This window comes from Rhinatrema bivittatum, chromosome 2, assembly GCF_901001135.1.
Source record: "Rhinatrema bivittatum chromosome 2, aRhiBiv1.1, whole genome shotgun sequence".
Lineage (NCBI taxonomy): Eukaryota > Metazoa > Chordata > Amphibia > Gymnophiona > Rhinatrematidae > Rhinatrema > Rhinatrema bivittatum.
Genome location: NC_042616.1, coordinates 373,672,465 through 373,698,205, shown reverse-complemented (window position 1 = coordinate 373,698,205; position 25,741 = coordinate 373,672,465). Strand labels below are relative to the sequence as shown.

Genomic DNA, 25,741 nt, shown 5'->3' with positions numbered 1-25,741 from the left:
AGGGACGACAGAGCGGCTTGCTGAGTTGGAGCCCTGATTAACCAGTCGTCCAGATAGGGGTAGATGTGAACACCTTCTTTCCTGAGAAAAGCTGCAACAACCACGAGACATTTGGTAAAGACTTGTGGTGCTGATGCTAGGCCGAACGGAAGCACGCGGTATTGATAGTGCTTTGGGCCTACTAAAAACCTGAGGTACTTGCGATGAGCTGGAGCTATCGCAATGTGTGTGTATGCGTCCTGAAGGTCTAGAGAGCAGAGTCAGTCTCCTCTTTGCAGAAGAGGTAGAAGCGAGCCCAAGGTTACCATCTTGAACTTTTCTCGCTGTAGGTACTTGTTGAGAGCAGGTAGGTCCAGAATTGGACGAACTCCCCCAGATTTTTTGGGATCAAAAAGTACTGGGAATAGAACCCTAGGCCTTGCTGCGAGAGACGGACGGGTTCTATTGCTCTTAACTGGAGAAGAAGGGAAACCTCCTGCTCCAGAAGGACAGAATGGTCGGATACTCTCCATGCTTGCAGAGGTGGTGAGTCCGGTGGAAGAGCAAGAAAGTTTAGGTGGTAACCCTGAGCAATAACTGCTAGCACCCATTGGTCGGTTGTGATTGATTGCCACATGCCGTGAAAGTGGCACAATCGACTTCCCACTGGTATGCTTGGCAGAAGAATCAGGCTGCTGCTCTCCAAGTGAAAGTCAAAAACCTAAAGCAGACCCCGGCTGGGGAGCTGCTTGCGGCTTTTGCTTCCGGGCCTGGCGAGGCTGAGGTTTTTGGGAAGGCCACGTAATTCGGGACCTTGCTGGTGGAGGATAGTACTTCCTTGGACGGAAGAATGACTTCTTAGAGTCCTTCCTAAAGGGCTGTCTTGAGGGGAAGTTGGAAGGTATCGATGAGAGCTGTTTAAGGGTCTCATGATGGTCCTTTAATTCAGCCACTATTTGCTGGATCTGTTCACCGAACAGATTGTCTCCTACACATGGTGGGTCAGATAGCCTGTCTTGTACTTCTGGCCGAAAATCAGAAGATTTGAGCCAGGCCCATCGTCTTGCCGAAATGGCAGCTGCAGACACTCTAGTAGAGGTGTCGAAGATATCGTAAGCTGTTCTTAACTCATGCTTTCCTGCCTCAAACCCTTTGTTGACATGGATTTGAAGCTGTTGTTGGAATTGGTCAGGCAGGGTTTCAGAGAACTCCTGTATCTGCTTGAAAATGACCCTATTGAATTGGGTCATATACACCTGGTAAGCAGCAATTCTGGAGATGACCATGGCTCCTTGGAACACTCGTCGACCAATATTGTCTAGGAACTTGTGTTCCTTAACAGGAGGGGTAGATGAGTGAAGCTTCGTCCCTTTTGCTTTCTTTTGAGCCGATTCCACCACAACTGAGTGGTGGTCGAGCTGAGATTTTTGAAAGCCGAGGGCTGACTGTACTAAATAGGTAGTGTCAGCTTTTCTATGGACTGGGGCAATGGATCCTGGGTTTTCCCAGTTCTTTTTGAGGAGGTCAAGAAGAACTTGATGAACGAGAATAGAAGTGATCGCTTTAGGGGCATCCAGGAATTGGAGGAGCTCCATCATCTGGTGCCTATCATCCTGCTCCGTCTGAAGCTGAAAAGGGACCAACTCAGACATTTCCTTCACAAAATTAATGAAAGAAAGGTCCTTTGGAGGAGAGCGCTTTCTACTTTCAGTAGGAGAGGGAGGTGAAGCTAAGTCATCGGTGTATGTGGAAACATCATCACCCCAAGTATCATAAGGATCAGCAGTCTGACCTGTAGGATGAGAAGGGGGTTGGATACCCGAAGGCCCCGGCTGAGGCTCCGAGAAAATCGAAGGAATCACTGGGGGCACCGTGGACAGCCTGGAAGGCATCAGTGCCCGTATCGAAGGCATCGATGGCGCCGATGTGCATATTGCTCCCGATGAATGAATCGGTGGCGAGGGACGAATTGGCATCGACGGCTGAGGCAATACTCTCGAAGGAGGAATGCGGAACGGTGTTTCTTCTCCTGATGAAGCTGTCAACGGGGAGCGCACCGGAGCCATCGGAGACCCGGGAATCACCAGTGGAAGGGCGGTCATGAGCGCCTCCATCCGGGATAGCAGCGGTGCCAGCGCTGCTGTCATCAGGTCGATGACCGGTTCCACTCTCGGTTCCTCCAACGGCTCCAGGTGTTGGAGGAACCTGGAGCCGTTGCATCGCCTTGTTGATGGCCTCCTGGACCAGCCGATCCAGTTCCTCCCAGAGACCTGGAGCAAACAGCCCTGGCTCCGTGACGGAAGAGGGAGGCGGAGGCACAGTCGGAAGGACCACCTTTACAGGCGGAATTGTGACTCCCAAACCCCGATCGGGTGAGGGTGGCCTTGATGTCCTGGTCGCAGGAATGGTCGGTGCCATTTCTGGACGGGGCTTTTTCGATGGTGGCTCGGTCAATGATTTCGCTCCCTCGACGGTCCGAGACTTACGATGCTGATGGCGATATTTCTCCCTACGATCCCCTCGATCTTGAGGGGGAGTAACGGGAGTCGATGGCCGTGAAGACGTCGATGGTGGATGGTCACCGGACGGACGTCGATGCTGGTGCGACTTCGACGGTGCCGGTTCCGTTGACGTCGATGCGATGCACGGCGTCGGGGTGTGAGCACGGAAGAGGAGTCCCATCTTCTCCATTCTGGCTTTGCGACCTTTTGGTGTCATGAGGGCATATTTGGTGCAAGTCAGGACATCATGCTCACGGCCTAAACACTTTACACAGACTCCATGAGGGTCTGTGATAGACATGGTACGAGTACAGTCCGGGCACCGATGAAACCCCGACGCCATGGCCATAGAAAAAAATCGAGCCGCGGTAAAATCGATGGCCAGTAGGCCACGAGGGCCAAACTCGACGGTAATCGATGAAAGACAGTCAAAAACTTACCGGAGTACCGCGGCCTGAGAAAAGTTAGAGGAGGGACCCCTGTGGGGCAATTTAAGTTTAATTAACTCCGTGAGGAAAATTCCTGTCAGGAATCTCTTCAGAGCTCCTAAACCGCGAGGCTACTGCTGCATGGAAAAAATAAGACTGAAGGGGGACCCCTGCTGGCTGCAGGGTTAGTGCCATGCTGGGCATGCCCAGTAGGGGCCAGTCAAAGTTCTGGAAACTTTGACAGAAGTTTTCCGTGATTGGGATCCATCCTGATGTCACCCATATGTGAGAACTACCATCCTGCTTGTCCTGTGAGAATCCATTTTACAGCAATCAACTCTCTGATCACTTGTTGCAAAGGAAAAACTTAGCAGGCTACTTCATACCTTCCACAGCAGGATCCCCCACACCTTGCTTTCCTCAGCTTGTTCCTCTGTGATGCCTACACCCCTGTTCTTTGTGAACCAGCATGATGGGACTTCTGTCTTGAATGTTGGTATATAAAAAAACTTAAATAAAATAAAAATAAATAAATAAATAAAGCTCCTAGAGCACTAGCAATCAAGGAAGGCAACTATTCTATTTTAAAACAGGCACAGTACTATATATATTCCTCTTTTTTTTTTTTTTTTTTTTATAAGAAATGCTCCTCCTTGAGGAACAGCAGTGATGTATCCAAGCAGAAGAACATTTCTTTCTTCACCTTGGCAAGACTGGGAGCGTTTACTTGCCAAAACTGGATCCACCTCTCCCTAAGAAACCCCAGCAGGAGGAGGACATCCAACAATAAAACAAATTTGGGTGAAAAGCAGAAGCCTGGGAAACAACAGGCAGGCAAGGAGCCCACAGGGCCCCATGTTGCTGCCAGCACTGCTTGAGCCTCCAACCAGACAACAGGGTACCACAGCTGGCCCCAGTCAGTCTGTTTTTCCCCCACTGATGTGTTTTCTCCCTCAGTCAGAACGGACATTTAAGTGTCATGTGGCTATGTAGAAGTGACCGAAATGGAAGCCCTATTTCAGTCACTTCTGCATAGCCACAAGGAAGTCCCATTTCGGTCACTTCTGCATAGCCACATGACATTTAAATGTCCGTTCTGAGTGTGGGAGAAAACACACAAGTGGGAAAAACAGACTGACTGGGGCCGGCTGTGGCACCTGGATCTCAGCAAAAATATGGCAAAGGCAAATGTAGTTGAAAGCTGCACATTACAGGCTGCAGGAACAGCAAAGGTTGCCACTCTTCTGGTGCTCAGTTGGCTCAGACATGCCTCTCTCTCTTGCCCTCTCTGTATTCACCCCCATGAAAGGGAATAGGTTGTCCAGCCTCAGACCCGGCTGAAAATGCTTCACCTGGCCAGTTGCTCGATCCCCCTGTTGCTGTTTTGCATTCATAGAAACAAGAAATGATGGCAGAAAAGGAATAAACGATCCACCCAGTCTACCCAGCAAGCTTATGCCAGTACCTGCTGCACTGTGCAGGTTACCACCATGCTTATCAGTTTACCAGACTGTAAAAGTCAGGGCCCTCGGATGCTGTTTGAATCCAATTTCTCTTAACCGTTGCGTGAAAGCAGAGAGCAATGGTGGAGTTGCATCAAAAATATTAGGCTTAGTGATTAAGGGTAGTAAACCCAGCATCAGCTAGTTACCCCCATTTTTATTTGTTCCCCAAACCTTATTGGTTGCTGTCTGATTCCAATTCCCCTTTTCTCACACTGCCATTGAAGCAGAGAGCAATGATGGAGTTGCATTAATAGTATCAAGGCTTAATTATTAAGGGTAGCAATTGCTATATCGGCAAGTTACCCCGTTACCCCCTTGCACTCTTTTCTTTATTTCCGACCTCTAGTCTTTAGGGATTCACAGTGTTTATCCCATGCCCCCTTGAATTCCTTGACTGTTTTCATCTTCACCACCTCTTCAAGAAGGGCATTCCAGGTATTCACCACCCTCTCCATGAAGAAATATTTCCTGAAATTGGTTCCGAGTATTCCTCCATGGAATTTCATTTCATGACCTCTAGGTTCTACTGATTTCTTTCCAACACAAAAGGTTTGATGATTGTGCTCATTAAAAGCTTTACTTTGTTCCTTTTAAAAAAATAAACAAAACAAAACACTTTATAAATCTATAAGCAGCTCCAAATCAGAAGAGGGAATGAGACAGAATGAACAGAGAAGAAATGTAGGCAAGCTAGTAGCCCTCAGTCCAATCAATTTTATACTGGAAGACCTCTAAATAAAGCCACTTTACTGGGGAAAGACCAGACCAAGTGTTCCAAAATCTCCTACACCAGTTCCAAACACCTGACTCCAGAAGCATGGGTATTTACCTGCCATCTCTTGAAGGCAGAGAATACTGGGTGAAATCAGCAAATCACTTGATCTGTGCCTTCATCTGCTGGTAGGGGAACATAACCCACTTGCCTAGATTGGTCAGGTGGGATAATAAGGAAACATTAGCCATATGGGAAAATCATTGCTATTTCTGGGAATAAGTAACAAGAACTAGATCTACTTTTTGGGATCTGCAAGATACTTGTGACCTGGATTGGCCAATATTGGAAACAGGATGCTGAGAGGATGGACTTTGCTTTGAGCCAGCATGGCATTTCTTATGTTTTATGTATTTAACAGAATGCTATACTATTTTCTTAATATGGAGGGAGACCAGAGGATAGATGTCATGGCTGCCTATGTTATTAGAAGAAAAGTTGGGGAACTGTTAACCTTCTTTCAGCCAAACTATTTAACATTTTTAATTGCTTCAATGTATTACTGCTTGCCCTATGTACTCTAAAATATTGTTCAAAATGCAGATGGTAGAAATTTTATTTTTTTAAGTGACCAGGTACAAGGCAGAAGCATCTTCTGAGGAAAGGAAAGAATTAAGACTGTATTGCTAATCAACAAGTAAATGACTGATGAGAAATTTTCAACTCTGAAAACAAAAACTTACACAATATGGTCTGTTCTATTAAAAGAACAATTGTACACATACCAAATATTTGAGAGCTTTTGATCGTCTGTCTATATGGTTCAACAGTGATTCTTTCTGTAAACGAAAACAGAAAGATATTAATGCAGATTCTTATATTATACTCAAATCAAACAAAACTTGAAATTACAATTTAAAAATTCTGGAAAAACTAATGTAATATATATCATAGACAGAAAAAATTCCTCTTGTACTTATGTATTACAAAGCTATTATATGCAGGATTCAGCATTTCCCAAAGATCTTTCAAATTCCAGCTACAGAACTCAACATTTTCCATATCTTTTAGGTTTGTCTACAGAATGTATTTTGTTTTCTCTGAAGACATTAGTTCATCAGTCACACAAGTAGATAATGAGACTGCCCTTGGTGCCAAATGAACATCTTTTCTTTGAGAACAAGGATTTAGCAAAAGAAAGGAGAGGGTAAAGGGATTTTTGTCTGTCTCTGATGGATTATTGATTGGTCAAAAGCACAAGAAGGAAAACACATGAACTCAGTTTGCACATGGACATGCCAATTTTATAACATGCGCATGTCGACGTGTACATGTTATAAAATCCGATACCTGCGTTCAGATAAGCATTGGGGGGGGGGGGGTGTTTAATAAATGAGTGCCAACGCGACTAGGCCTTTCCCCAGTTCCCCAATAAAGGAGCGGACTGGGAGGAAACTTCTCTAATCCCCTACCTATCCTTCCTCCCTTTTCCCCCTCTCCTTTCTTACCTGACCCCTAAACCACACCTACCTACCCGATTCTTTTTGTTTTAGAACTTACCTGCTCAATGGAGCAGCACTAAGTTCCACGCGCTGGCCAGCTGCCAGTGCACGCTTCACCACGACAGCGCCCAATGGCGTTGTCCCAGCCAGCCCCCACCCATTCCCTTTTAAAAGTTTGGCACTTCCACACATACTGGGAGATGCATGCGTGGCCAGACCATTCTGAAAATGTGCATGGCACTTGTGCGGCCTGGCCATGGTGCGTGCCTAGCCATGGTGCGTGCCGGGGATTTCAAATTCCCCAGTTAGTCCTTACACATGGGTGATTATCATCCAACAGACCCCAGTCAAAGCTGTGAATCTACAGCTTTGAAAGCTCTCTAACAAGCTCTACTGGACATGAGTGGGACATCTTGCATCATACTGTCCAAATGGAGTTCTTCCCACTATGGTATTTAGCTATTAAATTTAGGAACCAATTCCTTGGGAAGACAAATGAGTTTTGTGAGGACTAGGTATTCTGCTGTCCTCGGAGAATATTTTTACAGGTAAGCAACTTTGCTTTCTCCAAAAGCAAGCAGGATACATTGCCCTCACAAATGGAAATCCTTAACTAGTTGTTCTTCTGAAAGGGAAAAATATTATGCCAACCAAACAAAATTGCAAGCCTTTTTTTTTTTTTTTATAATTGTATGCTTTTTTTGGAAGGCAACTTGTAAATAATAAAAAATGGGCAAGAGGGGATAGATTTTGATTATAAATCGCAAATAGACCTTTCAAGACAGATTGCCCAAACACAATATTGTGCCAGAAGCCCCATTCAAGTAATGAGATATGAATGTGGGGATGGAACTTCATGTCCAGCTTTGTAGATCTCCTTTATGGAGGCTGATCTTAGGTGAGCCACTGATGTTGTCATAGTTTTGATGTTATGAAACTTGGCTTTTCCAGTTACACCTGCTTTGACATAAAAGAAAGATGCTCAATCTGCTAACCAATTAAACAGTGTGCATTTGGCTATGACCATTCCAGATCTATTAGGATCAAAATAAACAAAAAGCTGAGCGGACTTTCTAAGGGCTTCAGTCCGCCTTAAATATCAGGCTCTTTTGCAATCCTGGGAAAAAAATGATGAGAGGACAAAGGGTTAAGGTAAATATCTCAGCAAAAATAATGGGCGCAAAACTTATATAGCAGGTGTCATATCAGTGCTAGAGCAGTGCTATGAATGACAACAGCATTATGGCATTTCAATTATAACCGATCGGTTTTTTTTTAAAGGAATTTTTGTCCAAAAGCAATTTTTTAAATAAATTATGTTTGAATGCAAAGTATATCAACCACAGCAAGAAAATAATGTTCCAATGTTTATAGATCAAAATCTTCAAAGAAATGAAGTAAAAAACAGATTCAGTGACTTGGTTTGTACAACACAGGAGGAAGCACCATTGAATTTTCTGAGATGGAAAATACCATAAAGCAAAGTAGTTCCACAGTTTGACTATAAACAGACAAAACTTATAGGAATATATGAAACTTGCAACAGTAGTTTTAGTAATCTATACGCTGATGTTTCAGCAACAACTATTGCCTGCTTTTGGCGAATGTTTTCAAATCAGCCACCTCACTTCAATAAGGCACCGAATGCCTTCTTTCAAGTAGCAATTCCTGAAATCACAGATAACGCATAAGTTTTCATATCAAACTTATAATGATGGAAGCAAAAAAGGCAGGATTAATCTAAGAGGAGGAGTTTAAACATGGGGCAGAGTCGTCCGTAAACCAAAACCAATAGGCAAAGTGTCTCAAAAATAGCAACAGTGAACCAGCCAATGATAAAAGAAAATTAAAAAAAAAACCATCAAAATTCAAAAATGCCTAAAGGAAAACAGACCAATCCAGGTCATCTTTTTTTGAGTACTAAAGGAGCCATGGTTCATAAAATATTTTTTACATATTAACTGCCGAGAGAGCGGATGTCTCCCTCATGAATAAGATGTGCTGAATTCTTTAGGTAATATCGACTTGCACAAGCTAAAATTTAATGCAGAAGCAGCTTTTATGTTTTTTAATTAGGCATTTTATATACCGTCGTTCCATTAGAAAATCACAGCGGTTTACACAAACCACATTCATATTCTACCTTATATCTTATACCATAAAGGGTTAAGCACATCCAAATCACCACCCCAAAACTAATAGCGCTCATCACATGCAACAAAGGGTTAAAAAAAGTAAAAAAAAAAAAAAAAAAGTGTGCCAGTAGTCAGGTTAAGAAAAGGGACACTCAATTAACGAGTGTCCATTTTTCTAACCCGTGGCATTTAAAGGACCCTAATTAGACACATTCCTACTCTCATAGCAACCTAAAACTTAACTAGGAAATGAAAAAATTTGAGATGAAGGCAGCAGTCTAGTCCCAGTCTCTTGTATCGAGTGTCAAATGTATGATTTTTGTACCCGCCAGTGAGAAATTGTACGTGTGCATCTGATGCAAAGAGCTCCTGTCTCTCAGAGAACGAGCCGACCTCTGGAGGCTAGACCTGGAGGAGCTAAAATGCTCCCTGTTCCACACATAGGTCCCCAGAAGCAGGCAGAGCTCCGGAGTCTCAATGCGTGGATGAGACGGTGGTGCAAGGAAGAGGGATTCAGTTTTGTAAGGAACTGGGGAAGCTTTTGGGGAAGGGGGAGTCTCTTCCGAAGGGATGGGCTCCATCTTAACCATGGTGGAACCAGACTGCTGGCACTAACTTTTAAAAAGGAAATATAGCAGCTTTTAAACTAGAACAAAGGGGAACACCAACAGTGACTCAGCAGTGCATGGTTCAGAGGGAGGTATCTTCAAAGGATACTAATGATGCATTAGAATTAGGGCATCCCAACAGTGAGGTTCCAATAATAAGAAAAGTAGTCCAAGTGCCTGTAACTAAAAACTCACCTGAGCTAAAAAATTCTAACTTATCCCTATCAATTAAAAAGCAGAATGAAAATACAAACAAAAAATACACTTTGAAATGTTTGTATGCTAATGCCAGAAGTCTAAGAAGTAAGATGGGAGAATTAGATGTATAGCAATGAATGATGACAGACTTAATTGGCATCTCAGAAACATGGAGGAAGGAGGACAACCAATGGGACAGTGCTATACTGGGGTACAAATTATATCGGAATGACAGAGAGGAGCACCCGGGAGGCGGTTTGGCGCTTTATGTCCGGGATGGCATAGAGTCCAACAGGATAAACAACCTGCATGAGACTAAATGCACAATCAAATCTTTATGGGTAGATATCCCTTGGGTGTTGGGGAAGACTATAGTGGTCAAGATGAGATGGGCAGTGAAATGCTAAGTGAAATTAGGGAAGCTAACCAAATAGGTAGTGCGGTAATAATGGGAGATTTCAAAAACCCCAATATTGAATGGGTAACTGTATCATTGGGACATGCTAGAGAGATAAAGCTCCTGGATGGAATAAATGACATTTTTATGGAGCAATTGGTTCAGGAACCGACAAGAGAGGGAGCAATTTTAGATCTAAATCTCAGTGGCGCACAAGATTTGGTGAGAGAAGTAACGGTGGTGGGGCCGCTTGGCAATAGTGATCATAATATGATCAAATTTGAACTGACGACTGGAAGGGGGACAGTAAGCAAATCCACGGCTCTTGTGCTAAACATTCAAAAGGGAAACTTTGATAAAATGAGAAAAATAGTTAGGAAAAACTGAAAGGAGCAGCTACAAAGGTAAAAAGTTTGCAAGAGGTGTGTCACTGTTAAAAAATACCATCCTAGAAGCACAGTCCAGATGTATTCCACACATTAAGAAAGGTGGAAAGAAGGCAAAACGATCACCGCCATAGTTAAAAGGGGAGGTGAAAGAAGCTATTTTATCCAAAAGATCTTCATTCAAAAATTGGAAGAATGATCCAACAGAAGAAAATAGAATAAAGCACAAGCGCTGGCAAGTTAAATGTAAGACATTGATAAGACAGGCTAAGAGAGAATTTGAAAAGAAGTTGACCGTACATGTTAAAACTCACAGTAAAAACGTTTTAAAATATATCCGAAGCAGAAAGCCTGCGAGGGAGTCAGTTGGACCGTTAGATGATCGAGGGGTTAAAGGGGCACTTAAAGAAGATAAGGCTATCGTGGAAAGAGGACGTTGGAGAGATACCCGTTCCGGAGAAGGTTTTCATGGGTAATGATTCAGATGAACTGAACCAAATCATGGTGAACCTAGAAGATGCGATAGGCCTCACTGACAAACTGAAGAGTAGTAAATCACCTGGACCGGATGGTATACGCCCCAGGGTTCAGAAGGAACACAAAAATGAAATTTCAGATTTATTAGTTAAAATTTGTAACTATCATTAAAATCATCCATTGTATTTGAAAACTGGAGGGTGGCTAATGTAATCCCAAAATTTAAAAATGGCTCCAGGGGCAATCCGAGAAACTACAGACCAGTTAGCCTGACTTCAGTTCCAGGAAAAATATTGGAAGATGTTCTAAAGATCAAAATCACAGAACATACAGAAAGACATGGTTTAAAGGAACAAAGTCAGCATGGCTTTACCCAAGACGAGTTTTGCCTCACAAATCTGCTTCACTTTTTTGAAGGGGTTAATAAACATGTAGATATAGTTGAACCGGTGTATGTAGTGTATTTGGATTTTCAGAAGGCATTTGACAAAGTTCCTCATGAGAGGTTTCTAAGAAAAGAAAAAAGTCAAACGAAGGCAAAGAAGCAGTGACATTGATACCCTTCGATGTACAATGCAGGGAGATATTGGCTATGGCCATATGTCCTTCCAAGTAGCCCTGCACAGAGGGCCATTTGCCCTCAACTGAAACTTGGGTTATGCAACAGTCTCTAAGGCTCAAGGTGCAGCCATCGATACACCTCAACTAATACAAAATATGACCACCACTCCTGCCCTCCCCCCCCCCCTTAGTTAGACCGCACCCTGAATACTATGTGCAGTTTTGGTCGTTGCACCTCAAAAAAGATATAGTTGCTCTGGAGAAAGGGCAGAGAAGGGTGACCAAAATAAGAGACATGGAACAACTCCCCTATGAAAAAAAGCTAAAGAGGTTAGGGCTGTTAAGCTTAAAGAAGAGATGGCTGGGGGGGGGGGGGGGAGATATGATAGAGGTCTACAAAATCATGAAAGGACTTGAACAGTAAATATAAAACTGTTATTTATTTTCTCAGATAAGAGGAATAGGGGGCACTCCATGAAGTAGCACATTTAAAACAAATCAGAGAAAATTCATTGCTCAATTAAGCTCTGGAATTCATTGCCAGAGGATATAAGAACATAAGAACATGCCATACTGGGTCAGACCAAGGGTCCATCAAGCCCAGCATCCTGTCTCCAACAGTGGCCAATCCAGGCCATAAGAACCTGGCAAGTTCCCAAAAACTAAATCTATCTCATTTTACTGTTGCTAGTAATAGCAATGGCTATTTTCTAAGTGAACTTCTCCTCCAAGAACTTATCCAATCCTTTTTTAAACCGAGTTACACGAACTGTGATTAAGGAAGCTATTGTAGCTGGGTTTAAAAGGGATTTGGATAAATTCATGAAGGGAGAAGGCTACTAATGGGGAATAGCCACTGCTTGTTGCCGGCATTAGTAGCATGGGATCTGTTTAATCTTTGAGTACTTTTGACTTGTATTGGCCACTGTGTGAGACAGGATCCTGGGCTTGATGAACCCTTGGTCTGACTCAGTATGGCATATCTTACGTTCTTATGCAAGGCTACAACGTGGAGTTCCCTCCACACTTTCGTATCACACTACTGTCTGGGTAACCTTTCGTGGATTACAAACTGGTTAAAAAACAGGAAACAAAGTAGGATTAAATGGACAATTTTCTCAGTGGAAATGAGTATACAGTGGAGTGCTTCAAGGATCTGTACTAGGACTCATGTTTTTCAATATATTTATAAATGATCTGGAAAGGAATACGACGAGTGAGGTAATCAAATTTGCAGATGACACAAAATTATTCAGAGTAGTTAAATCAAAAGCGGATTGTGATTAATTACAGGAGGACCTTGTGAGACTGGAAAACTGGGCATCCAAATGGCAAGTGAAATTTAAGGTGATGCATATAGGGAAAAATAACCCTTACACTAGTTACATGATGTTAGGTTCCATATTAGGAGCTACCGCCTAGGAAAGAGATCTAGGCGTCATAGTGGATAATACTTTGAAATCATTGGCTCAGTGTGCTACGGCAGTCAAAAAACCAAATAGAATGTTAGGAATTATTAGGAAGGGAATGGTGAATAAAAGGAGGATGTCATAATGCCTTTGTATCGCCCCATGGTGAGACCACACCTTGAATACTGTATACTGTGTACAATTCTGGTGGCCGCATCTCAAGAAAGATATAGTTACGATGGAGAAGGTACAGAAAAGGGCGACCAAAATGATAAATGGGATGGAACTGCTCTCCTATAAGGAAAGACTAAAGAGGTTAGGACTGTTTTGCTTGGAGAACAGACGGCTGAGGGGGGATATGATAGAGGTCTTTAAAATCATGAGAGGTTTAGAACAGGTAAATGTGAATCGGTTATTTACTCTTTCAGATAATAGAAGGAATAGGGGGCACTCCATGAAGTTAGCATGTAGCACATTTAAAACTAATCGGAGAAAATTCTTTTTAAATAAACACACAATTAAACTCTGGAATTTGTTGCCAGGGGATGTGGTTAGTGCAGTTAGTGTAGCTGGGTTTAAAAAAGGTTTGAATAGGTTCTTGGAAGAGAAGTCTATTACCTATTAATCAAGTTGACTTAGAAAAGAGCCACTGCTATTACTAGCATCAGTAGTGTGGGATATTGTTGAGATTACTACCTGATAATCTCCTTTTCCTTAGTGTAGACAGATGGACTCAGAACAAATGGGATAGTATCCGCGTGCTAGCAGTTGAAGACGGATCTGACGTCAGCACGGGGGTGTATATATCCCCACAGGAAGCGTAGCTATTCAGTAATCTTCCTTGCAAAAGCTGTTATAGATGTGTGTACTGACGCTCAGTGAAAAGTGAAACAAGATTCTCCTGACCGATTGATAGTAGCTGGAGACCGCCAGCATTCCCAACCGGAAGGCGTTGACACCTGGTAGAGTGTACGCTCTTATGGAAACAGATGACATGGCTTACCTTGAATCGGTGAAACCCATGTACGCAGGCAGCTGGGCGGGATGCTGAGTCCATCTGTCTATACTAAGGAAAAGGAGATTATCAGGTAGTAATCTCAACATTTCCTGGCGTGTAGCCAGATGGACTCAGAACAAATGGGATGTACAAAAGCTTTACTCCCAGCCTGGGCGGGAGGCTGCCTGAGGCCCATGTAGTACCGCCCTCGCAAATGCTGAGTCCTCCCTGGCCTGGACATCCAGACGGTAGAACCTGGAGAAGGTATGGAGGGAGGACCACGTCGCCACTTTACAGATTTCCGCAGGCGATAGCATCCTGGATTCTGCCCAAGATGCTGCTTGTGCTCTGGGAGAATGAGCCTTGACCTGTAGAGGCGGAAACTTCCCAGCCTCTACGTACACTGCTCTGACAACTTCTTTAATCCAGCGGGCGATGGTGGGCCGCGAGGCCGCTTCACCTTGCTTCTTCCCGCTGTGCAGGACGAACAGATGGTCCGTCTTTCGTAGGTCTTGTGTAAGTTCCAAATATCTGGGCAGCAATCTGCCAATGTCGAGATGGCGTAATAAACGCCCTTCTTCAGATTTCTTCAGACCCGCCGTGGTAGGTAAGGATATGGTTTGATTAAGATGAAACTGTGAAACCACCTTAGGTAGAAAGGAGGGAACCGTACGAAGATGGATAGCCTCCGGAGTGATTCTGAGAAAGGGATCACGGCAGGACAATGCTTGTAGCTCTGAGATGCGGTGGGCTGAACATACAGCCAGCAAGAACACCATCTTCAAGGTTAGAGAACGAAGAGACAGGCCCCGAAGGGGCCTGAAGGTGGAACCTGCGAGGAAATCCAAAACAAGGTTGAGGTTCCACAAAGGCACAGGCCACTTCAGTGGCGGACGAATATGCTTGACTCCTTGCAGGAAGAGAGAAACAACTGGGTGCTTGGCAATGGTCTTGCCCTCCCTCCTGGGACCATAGCAAGACAGCGCAGCCACCTGAACCTTGATGGAGCTGAGGGACAGACCCTTCTGAAGTCTTTCCCGCAGGAAATCCAACACAATAGGGATTGTGGGTGCATGTGGATTGGTGCTGTGAGTGTCACACCATGCTTCAAATACTCTCCAGATCCGGATGTAGAAAACTTGCGAGCTCGGAGGAGGGTATCAATCACGGGCTCCGAGTAACCCCTCTTCTTCAATCGAGCCCTCTCAAGGGCCATACTGTAAGAGAGAATTGAGCCGGATCCTCGTGAAGAATGGGACCTTGATGTAGAAGGTCCCAGAGAGGAGGCAGGGGAAGGGGCTCCCCTGCCAGCAGTCGTCTCATGTCCGTGTACCAGGGTCTTCTTGGCCAGTCTGGCGCCACTAGAAGAACTAGGCCCCGGTGTCTCTGAATCTTGCGGATGACAGCACCTAGCAGAGGCCACGGAGGAAAGGCGTACAGTAGAGTCCCTGGAGGCCATGGCTGAACCAGGGCATCGATTCCGTGTGAGAACGGGTCGCGCTTGCAGCTGATGTATCTGGGTACTTGAGCGTTGGACTTGTCCGCCAGTAAATCCATGTCCGGAATCCCCCAATGATCCACAATCATCTGGAAGGCCGTGGGTGAGAGCTGCCACTCTCCCGGATTTAGGCTTTCTCTGCTGAGGAAGTCTGCTGTGGTATTGTCCTTCCCGGCAATGTGGACGGCGGAGATGTCCAGAAGATTCACCTCTGCCCAAGTCATCAGAGGGGCGATCCCCAGAGATACCTGTCGGCTTCTGGTTCCGCCCTGACGGTTGATGTACGCCAACGTGGTGGCGTTGTCGGACATCACTCTGACTGCTCTGTTCTTCAGTCTGTGAGCAAATCGAAGGCATGCCAATCGGACTGCCCGGGCCTCTAGACGGTTGATATTCCACGCTGACTCTTCTGTGTTCCACCGCCCTTGTGCGGTGAGTTCTTCGCAGTGTGCTCCCCAGCCGCTCAGGCTGGCATCTGTGGTGAGCAAGATCCACGTGGGTGAGGACATCTTCGACCCCCGGCTCATGTGGTTGGACTGCAACCACCACCGCAACTGGGTCCGCACTCTGGCTGGTAGAGGTAGGTGCGTGGAGTAGTTCCGTAGACGAGGGCTCCAGCGAGAGAGCAGGGCGTGTTGTAGAGGTCTCATATGGGCCCTCGCCCAAGGTACCACTTCCAGGGTGGATGCCATGAGACCAAGAACCTGCAGATAATCCCAGGCTGTGGGCCGACTGGCTCCCATCAAATACTGGATACGCTGCTGAAGTTTCAACTTTCTTTTGGTTGTGAGACTGTGTCTGCCCGGGTGTCGAACTGTACTCCCAGGTATTCCAGTGACTGGGAAGGCTGTAGGCAGCTCTTGCTGAGGTTGATTACCCAGCCCAAGCTTTCCAGAAGGGCGATCACTCTGTCGGTTGTCCGAAGGCTCTTCTCTCGTGATTTTGCCCTGATCAGCCAGTTGTCTAGGTAGGGATGGACCAGTATTCCTTCCCGCCTGAGTGCCGCCGTTACCACTACTACCACCTTGGTGAATGTCCGTGGTGACGTTGCCAACCCGAAGGGCAGAGCCCGAAACTGGAAGTGGCGGCCTAGAACCTTGAAGCGTAGGTAGCGCTGATGATCCGGATGGATCGGGATATGCAGGTATGCCTCTGACAGGTCTAATGCCGTGAGGAATTCTCCTGGCTGTACTGCGGCCTTGACGGAGCGTAGAGTTTCCATGCGAAACCTCGGTACCCATAAGTATTGATTGACTGACTTGAGGTCCAGGACAGGCTGAAAGGTACCCCCCTTTCTTGGGTACCATGAAATAAATGGAATAATGTCCAGAATTCACTTCCCAGGCAGGTACTGGGATGATGGCTTTCAAGAACAGGAGCCTCGCCAGGGTAGCTTCCAATGCTGCCTTCTTGTGTATGGGACATGAAGATTCCACAAACTTGTCCGGAGGGAGATGATGAAAGTCCAGATAATATCCCTCCCGGATAACGGCAAGGACCCACTGGTCCGATGTAATCTCGACCCATCTGGGGTAGAAGAGGGTTAACCTGCCCCCTATGGCTCCGTCCCCCAGATGAATCGGCGGATTCTCATTGGGAGGCGTGGCCGGGACCTGAGCCCGGGCCCGCTCCCCTCTTGCGCTGCTTGGTCCGAAAGGACTGATTCCTGGCCGGAGGACGTGGTGCCTGGTAGCGACCCCTGTAAGTAACGAAACGCTGGGAACTCCTGCCCCTGGAGGGCCTTGGAAAGGCGCGCTGGCCCCTTCTGAACCGATCTTCCGGCAATCTGGGCACTGGAGAGGCACCCCATGCACTGGCCAGTTTATCAAGGTTGCTGCCAAATAGAAAAGAGCCCTTAAAGGGCAATCTGGTGAGGCGTGTCTTAGAAGGCGCATCAGCTGACCATCTCCGGATCCAGAGCTGCCTCCTGGCAGCTACGGAGGATGAAATCCCTTTAGCTGTTGTCCGGACCAGGTCAGATGCCGCATCTGTAAGGAACGAAAGAGCGGATTCCATGTCCGCCGCTGGAGCGTTGTTTCTAACCTGTGACAAACAGGCACGCGTCACCACCGTGCAGCAGGTGGCGATCCGCAAAGATAAAGCTGCCACCTCAAAGGCCTGTCTCAGAATGGCGTCCAGTCGCCGGTCATGAGGCTCCCTGAGGGCCGTCCCCCCTTCAACTGGAATGGTAGTGCGCTTGACCACAGCGCTAATCAAGGCGTCCACCTGAGGGAACGCCAGCAGGTCCTGGATAGCCGGTGCCAATGGGTACATGCTCTTCAGAGCCCGACCCCCTTTGAAGGCAGCCGCTGGTGCCGCCCATTCTAAATCAATCAGTTGTTGCGCCGCTTGTAAGAATGGAAAATGGCGGGCTGTAGGACGAAGACCTTCCAGCAGGGGGTTCTGCGCAGAGGGTACCGAAGCGCTGGGACCTGTAATATCCAATTCTGCCAGACACTGAGACACCAGGTCGGAGAGATCCTCTTTAGGGAAGAACCGCCTCATGGTTCTATATGGCTCACTCCCTGGAGGAAGGTCCCCCTCGTCCGGGAGTTCGGACTCGTCCTGTGAGACCTCCTGGTCTGACTGATCCGGACTGTCCATCGGTGGGAAGTCCTGCTCGCGATAAGGTCGTGAGGGTCCAGGAACCGGATCCGCAGGAGCCGCCACCGCAGCAGCAGGTGCAGCAGCCGCCGCAGGCGCAGCCACCGCAGGAACCACAGGAACAGCAGGAACTGCAGGGCCTGGACGGGAAGCCGTTTGCATCTGTACGAAGGCATGAATCCCCTTAAAAAGATCCACCCAGGAAATTGAAGCAGCCTCTAATCGCCGGGATACAAGCTCCCCCGGGATTCCTGATGGGTCGAGACTGCCCCCTAACTCCAGGGTAGCCCCTGGGGAACTGTCCACAAATCGTGGTTGAGACCGGTCCTGGCCCGAGGGCCACACGGCCCCCTCATATTGGGCACATAGAGAATCTGGCTCATCACTGCGCGTGGCCCTAAGTTGGCATGCAGAGCAGAGGCCAAGGGCTGCAATGCCTGAAGCAGGCGGCGCCGTCGCTGAAGACTCTGCAGTGTTCTGATCCATTGAACAATATGCGCTGAATGCGACAGGCGCTCAATAAAAGGATGCGGCAGCAACCGGCGCTTAATACAACAGGCGCCCACCAATAATATGCGGTAGCAAGAGGCGCGTAATACAACAGGCGCTCAATAATAATATGCGGCAGCAACAGACGCTTAATACAACAGGCGCTCAATAATAATATGCGGCAGCAATAGGCGCTTAATACAACAGGCGCTCAATAATAATATGCGGCAGCAATAGGCGCTTAACACAACAGGCGCTCAATAATAACATGCGGCAGCAATAGGTGCTTAATACAACTCGCGCTCAACGTGTGCACAGCAATAGGCGGCCACGAAACCAGCTCAATGGTATGCAATAGGCACTCAGCAATATGCAGTTAGCAATATACACTCAATGGCCTTCAATAGGCTTTCAGCAGTAAGCGGTTAGTCATATACGCTCAATTTGCATTCAATAGGCTTTCAGCAATAAGCGATCAGCAATATTCGCTCAATTTGCATTCAATAGGCTTTCAGCAATAAGCGGTCAGCAATATACGCTCAATTTGCATTCAATAGGCCTTTCAGCAATAAGCGGTCAGCAATATACGCACAATTGGCATTCAATAGGTTTTCAGTAATAAGCGGTCAGCAATATACGCTCAATTTGCATTCAATAGGCTTTCAGCAATAAGCGGTCAGCAAATTACGCACAATTGGCATTCGATAGGCTTTCAACAATAAGCGGTTAGCCATATACGCTCAAACTGCAAGCAATAGGCTCTCAGCAATATGCGGCTAGCGATATACGCTCAGTGGCATTCAACAGGCGCTCAGCAATTCACCGAAACAAAGCCATATACGCCTAAGGAGGAAGAAAGCTGCGCCTATTACGGGCGCGGAGTACCTGAACAAGGCCCCACAATGGCGTCCTCCACGGTGTGCCACGCCGCCGATCCTCTGCGCTTCGGAGACCCGTAGGAAGAGATGTACTCCTTACCAGCTTCGGCGCTTCCCGGCTGGAACACAGGCGGTCTCCGGCTGCGGGGGAAGGGACCACCTCACCGCCGCAATTGAGGATATGCACCCGCAACCTCGTCCACGCCGGGACCGAGGGCCTCGTATGCCTCACCCGAACTCGCCCGGGGGCTGCGTCACTGCCTCGCTTCGGCAGGACCGAGGACTTCCACCGCCCGGGGAGCACGGCAATCACCCCGGGAGCTCAACTGGGTGAGGAACCCTTGGGTATCTACCGCAGGAGCGCGGGGCTCTAAAGTCGAATAGACAGGAAAAACAAAGTAGAATCTAGAATGATAAGAAAAGAGAAAAATTAAAGTAGTCTTGGAAAGCACGCTCAACTAGCGTGCAGGCACTCCAAACTGCTTTGGAGACGGAAATTACTGAATAGCTACGCTTCCTGTGGGGATATATACACCCCCGTGCTGACGTCAGATCCGTCTCCAACTGCTAGCACGCGGATACTATCCCATTTGTTCTGAGTCCATCTGGCTACATGCCAGGAAAACTTAGTTTTTGGGTACTTGCCAGATACTTGTAGCCTGGATTGGCCACTGTTGGAAACAGGATGCTGGGCTTGATGGACCCTTGATCTGACCCATCCAGTCTCTATCCCTTTTGAGATATGGTCTCCAGAACTGAAACCAATACTCCAGGTGATGCCTCACCAAGGACTTGTACAAGCGCATTATCACCTCCTTTTTCTTACTGGTTATTCATCTTTCTATGTAGCCCAGCATTATTCTGGCTTTAGCTATCGCCTTGTCACATTGCTTCACCATCTTCAGATCACTAGACACTGTCACCCCAAGGTCCCTCTCTTGCTCCATGCACAGCAGCCCTTCACCTCCTATCACATACATCTCTTTTGGATTACCACACCCCAGATGCATGACTCTGCATCTTGGGTGTGGCAATCCAATAATGCCAAGTGCCCTAGAATTTCTCCCTGGATGTACAGAGTTCTTGACCTATTGGGCTTTTTCAGAGTGGATTTGACTACCACAGATTAGTATTGTAACTGCCTTTACTCAAATCTAGAAGCCTTTTAGATGAGATATACTAAGTCTGCTTAACTACTGGCAGAAGAATTGGGGGGGGGGGGGTGGAAGAGGTTCCCTCATCCATATCTGTACCTCCTGAAGGATCTCATAAACTGGGACTGCCATGATCTCTTTAGGGAGCATCACGAACTGGAATAATTTGGCTCTGGACTCATCCTCTGTTTGTAAAGGGAATGTCTTCTGCCATTTTCTTACAAAGCCTACAAAGGACAGGTCCCTCAGATGGGGAATTCATTCTCTCTAGTGAAAGAGAGGGGTCGGAGGAAACCCTGTACACACCACTTCTTTGAGGCAGCTGTAGTCACAGTCATATTCTCAGAGTCCAACTCACCCTGGTTTGCTGGTGGTGATGGCTCTCTCATGCTTGATCCATAGCCATAGTCTCTAGGGTCAGTGCACTTGACTGTTTGGGCCAGAATCCCAAGAAGCTTTGATGTTGTGAGGAAACTTCCTCCCTCAGTGAGCTGGAGATCAGTTGTGGGGTGGTAGTCAACAACCCTGATGCTCATCTGGGCATCAGTGCTGGATCTGGCACTGGCACATCGCCTTCAAGCACTGAAAGAAAATCAAGCAGAGGCTCGAGGATTGGCAGCCTCTTGGCAATGAGGCCCTGCAGAGTCTTTTCCAAGGTCTGCTATCTGGATCTTTTCAGCCAACTACACCATAAAGACTGCCAAAGCCAACACTGACTGGGAGGAAGGAGGGGTGACGACATCCTCTTTGGAACCAAGAGGTTGAACAATGACAGACATCATAATTGGTGCACTGCTGTGAATTCCTAGCATGCTTAGAAGATGAGCTTTCCTTGCTTTCAGATCACTTTGGGGGTGCTTGGCATAAGCCAGATCATCCCCCCACCTGGTATCAGGATCCAATGGAAACCGTTGCCGATGCTTCTTTGGCTTCCCTTGATGCTCAGCATAAAATTGAACTGGGAGAGAAGCTGGAGTTTCTAAAGGTAGTTCCTGTTGCAGGAAGCATACAATTGTATCTCGCTTGCCAGCTGGCTTTGGAGAGGACATGTTTACTCCCTGTCCAGACCAGTGGGTTATGCACTCCCACCACAGATGGAGGCAGAGAAAAAAACTTCGAGGCACTGCTATAAATACCACTAGTGCCACCTGCAGCTCCTCAGTATTGGTCGATCCCCAAGCAAAAGACCACTGGAACCAACTACAAACCAACTTAAACAACTATTCACCCCGAACAAGGCGAACATCAAAGAAAAAAAACAGGAGGGTTGGATTCCCCTAAAGTAGGAAACCCTACCCCGGATCTTCGTTAATATTGGCATCAAAACTATTTCCTTCAGAATTCTTCAATACCAGTAGCTAACCAAAAGGACAGCCCATCTTTGGCAGTCAAATCTGAGCGGGCCTCCAGACTGATCTGTGGTATTACAGGAACGAAAATTAGCAGGTAAGATCCAATTTTTCTTTCCTGAACATACTCAGATCAGTCCAGACCAGTGGGAGGGATCCCGAAAGACCCGCTCTTAGAACCCGTTTCCCGAAACTGGATTCCTACGGTGCTCTTGCGTCCAAGAGGTAATGCTTGGAAAAGGTATGCAGAGAGGACCAGACAGCGCCTCTACAGATCTCGAGGAGAAACCAGCTGGCACTCCGCCCAGGAGGCCACCTGTGCTCGCGTGGAATGAGCTTTCAAACCATCCGGAACGGAGCGGCCATTGCTAATATACACCGAACCAATGGTCGATTTCAGCCACAGAGACAGAGCGGCCTCGGATGCCTTGTCCCCCTGCTTAGAACCACCAAACAGGACAAACAAATGATCTGACTTCTGAAAAGGATTGGTGACCTTCAAATAGTGCAGGAGGATTCAGCGAACATCCAATAAATACAGGTCTCTATCCGTCGCAGAGTCGCGAGACCAGTCCGGGAAGGCAGGGAACTCTACCGACTGATTTACATGAAATGCAGATACCACCTTTGGCAGAAAGCATGGCACCGTGCGCAAGGACACCCTATCCGCTGAAATCCATAAAAACGGGTCCCTGCAGGACAGGGCCTGCAATTCCGAAATGCGCCGTGCTGAACAGATCGCCACTAAAAAGACCGTCTTCAGTGTCAGGTCCTTGACAGAAGTCTGCCCCACCGGCTCAAAGGGTGGTACACATAAAGCCCGCAGGAGGAGGTTCAGATTCCACTCTGGGCAGAGTTTACGAACAGGCGGCTTCAAATGCTTTACCCCTTTGAGGAAGTGAACCACATCAGAGTGGCAAGCCAGAGTGGCAAGTGCCATGTGCCTGAAGCACCCAGAGCTGAAACTTGAACCCAGATGGAGTTGTACGCCAGGTCCTTGGAAAGTCCCTGCTGCAGAAAAGCCAGAATATGGGAAACGGATGCTGACCCCATCCCAACTCCTTGTTGCGCACACCAGGACTCAAACACCCTCCATACTCGCACGTAAGCCATGTAAGTCTAAGGCCGCCTGACCTACAGTAGAGTGGCAATCACCGCATCTGAATACCCCTTCAATCATAGACATCGCCTCTCAAAAGCCAAGCCGTGAGAGAGAAGCGATCCTCCTGATTCGAAAAGATGGGTCCCTGACTCAACAGATTCAGCAAATGTGCCAGCCGTAAGGAACTGTCTGTGGCTAGTCGTATCAGATCCGCGAACCAAGGGCGCAGAGGCCACTCCGGAGTCACCAGCACCATCTGACCCAGGTGCTGTTCCACTCGTCTGAGAATTCGACCTATGAGAGGCCATGGAGGGAAAGTGTACAATAGGATCCCCGAAGCCCATTTGGACACCTGTGTGTCGAGACCCACGGACCCCAACTCCTTCCATCGACTGAAAGATTGCGACATCTTCGCGTTGAGTTGTGTCACCATGAGGTGCAACTGGGGAGTTCCCCATCAGGCACAAATGAGGTTCCACGCCTCTCCGGACAGCTCCCACTCTCATGGGTCTAAGCTGTTGTCTGCTTAGGAAGTCCGCTTGGACGTTATCTATACCCACCACGTGCGAGGGAGCAATGCCCTCCAAATGGTGCTCGGCCCAGTTGAAAAGGAGATGTGCTTCCCGGGCTACAGCTGGGTCCTTGGTTCCTACCTGATGGTGGCTTTGTCCGAAAACATGCGAACCATCTGCCCCTGTACCAGATCCAGAAAAACCTCCAAGGCCCTGCGGACTGCCCTGGTCTCCAGGCGGTTGATGGACCAAATGCGATCCGATTCCAACCATATGTCTTCTGCCGCTCTGCTTAAGCACCTTGCAGGCTGGCGTCCATGGAAACCACTACCCAGTCCGGGGTTTCGAGAGACATTCCTTTCTGCAGATTGGCGTCTAACTAACCACCACTCCAGGCTGGATCTGGACTGCGAGGTCAGGAGCAGGCGCACCTGATATTGCTCCGTCACTGGACTCCACCGGGACAGGAGAGCCTGCTGCAACGGTCTCATGTGAGCAAAAGCCCATGGGACGAGCTCTAGGGTTGGAAACCATGGATCCCCGTACCTGCAGATAATCCCAGGCCGTGGTCACCTGCTGTTGTAATTTGCCATGGAAACCACTACCAGTTCTCCGTTAGAAACACCCAACCCAGGTGAGTGTCAAAGCGAGCCCCCAGATATTCCAGGACCTGGGAGGGAATCAAGTGACTCTTGGGAAGGTTGATCATCCAGCCCAACAACTGCAGCATGTGAGTCACATGAATAGTCCGCCGACAATCTTCCTCCGACTTTGTCCAGAGAAGCCAGTCGTCTAGGAGGATGTCAGAGGAGCCCTTCCTGCCTGAGGGCTGCCGCCATGACTATCATAACCTTGGTGATGGTACGGGGCACCAATGCTAGACTGAAGGGGAGCGCACGCAACTGAAAATGCTGCCCCAGGATCGAAAACCGCAGAAAGGTCTGGATCTATAGGAAGAGGAGGAACCCCCCCTCTTCCAGACTTAAATCTCCTGGAGTCTCTAATCCTGCTTCTTGGGGCAAAAGCTTTCTGGAAGGGCTTTCTATCCTCCAGGAGCCTATTACCTTTGGACTCTCCCCAACGACTTCACCAGCTGGTCCAGGTCCTCGCCAAACAGGAGCCTCCCCCTGAAGGGGAGATTGCACAAGCGAGCTTTAGAAGAAGAGTCAGCCGACCAATTCTGGAGCCACAGCAAGCATCGGGCCAACACCGAAGAGACCATGGAACGCGCCGATGTTTGTACCAAGACATACAGGGCATCTGCCATGTATGCCACCCCCGAGCCGCCTGCGCCTGGGACATGATCGCCGTGGAGGCAGGGTCCTGTGGCTGCTGGATCCAACACAGGCAAGCGCGCTGCATCATACCGGCACAGACTGCCGCTGAGGCTCAAAGCCGAAACTTCAAAAAGGTGCTTCAGGTGGACCTCCAATTTGCGGACCTGAGCGTCCTTCTGAGCGGCCGACTCTGCCACCGGAATGGTAGTTTTCTTAGTAACTGCTGCTCCGCAGCGTCCACCTTGGGGTTCCGTAAGGGCTCCAAATACTCTTTCGACAGCGGGTACAGCTTGGCCAGTTCCACCTTGAGACCGGCCTCTGGGGCATCCCATTTCCTGCTGAATTTTCTTCGGAATAGGGAAAGCTGAGGGGGGGTCCTCACATCCCTTCCAGGACCGGGTTGACCCCTTCGAATCCTCCTGTGACAGTTTGAGCCCCAGTTCCTTCAGCACCTGGGGAATAAGGGGACGCAATTCCTCCTGCTTGAACAGCCAGACCACCCGAGGGTCATCACCACCCCCCGCCCCCCCCCAGGTGTCCAGCAACAACAGATCGTCCCCGCCAGCATCTAGGTCCGGATCAGGGTCAGAGTCACCCTGGGGCATGGCTAGATCCCCCAACACGGGGTCCCCATGGTCCCCGCATCTCCACGGTTCCCTTGTGCCCAGAGAAGGTAGAACCTGTGACTTCAGACGCTTGGCAGAACCACCAGCGCTGTCCTGAGACCTCCTTTTCTCAAACTTCCTGGCCAGAAAGGTTTCATTCATTAGTAGCACAAACACCGGAGAGAAACCTCCAGGGCCCACATCATCGCTACTGGAATCCAAAGTTGTATCCTTCGGGTCTCCCTGGCCCGGTTCTACCACTGCCAGGGAAAGAGGGGGAGGGACTTCCTGAGCTTCCTTCCCCTGGGTATCCATCGACCACGGCGGTTTACCTTTCATTCCTGATCGTCCCCAGGCATGCGCTTAGGCTTTCTGGGCTTCTGGCCCTTGGCAGATGAACACCCCCCTCCTGCAGCACATGAGGCACACAGAGAGTGAGCATCCAAATTTAAAACCAGGCCACAGGCCCTACAGACCT

At 48.0% G+C, this 25,741-nt stretch overlaps 1 protein-coding gene across 4 annotated transcripts in view; it reads right to left on the bottom strand.

The window, feature by feature from the left end:
• The window catches only part of LOC115084728 (serine-rich adhesin for platelets-like), an 859,145-nt gene that overhangs the window by 243,701 nt on the left and 589,703 nt on the right, over window positions 1-25,741 (bottom strand). For 3 of the 4 annotated variants that reach the window (XM_029589967.1, XM_029589969.1, XM_029589970.1), the window contains exons 14-15: window positions 5,911-5,964; window positions 3,295-3,417 (exon numbers count right to left, since the gene is read on the bottom strand). In XM_029589967.1, the coding sequence (XP_029445827.1) occupies window positions 3,295-3,417; window positions 5,911-5,964 (177 nt within the window). The remainder of the gene's footprint in view (window positions 1-3,294; window positions 3,418-5,910; window positions 5,965-25,741) is intronic. The other variant, XM_029589968.1, reaches the window with a different exon arrangement.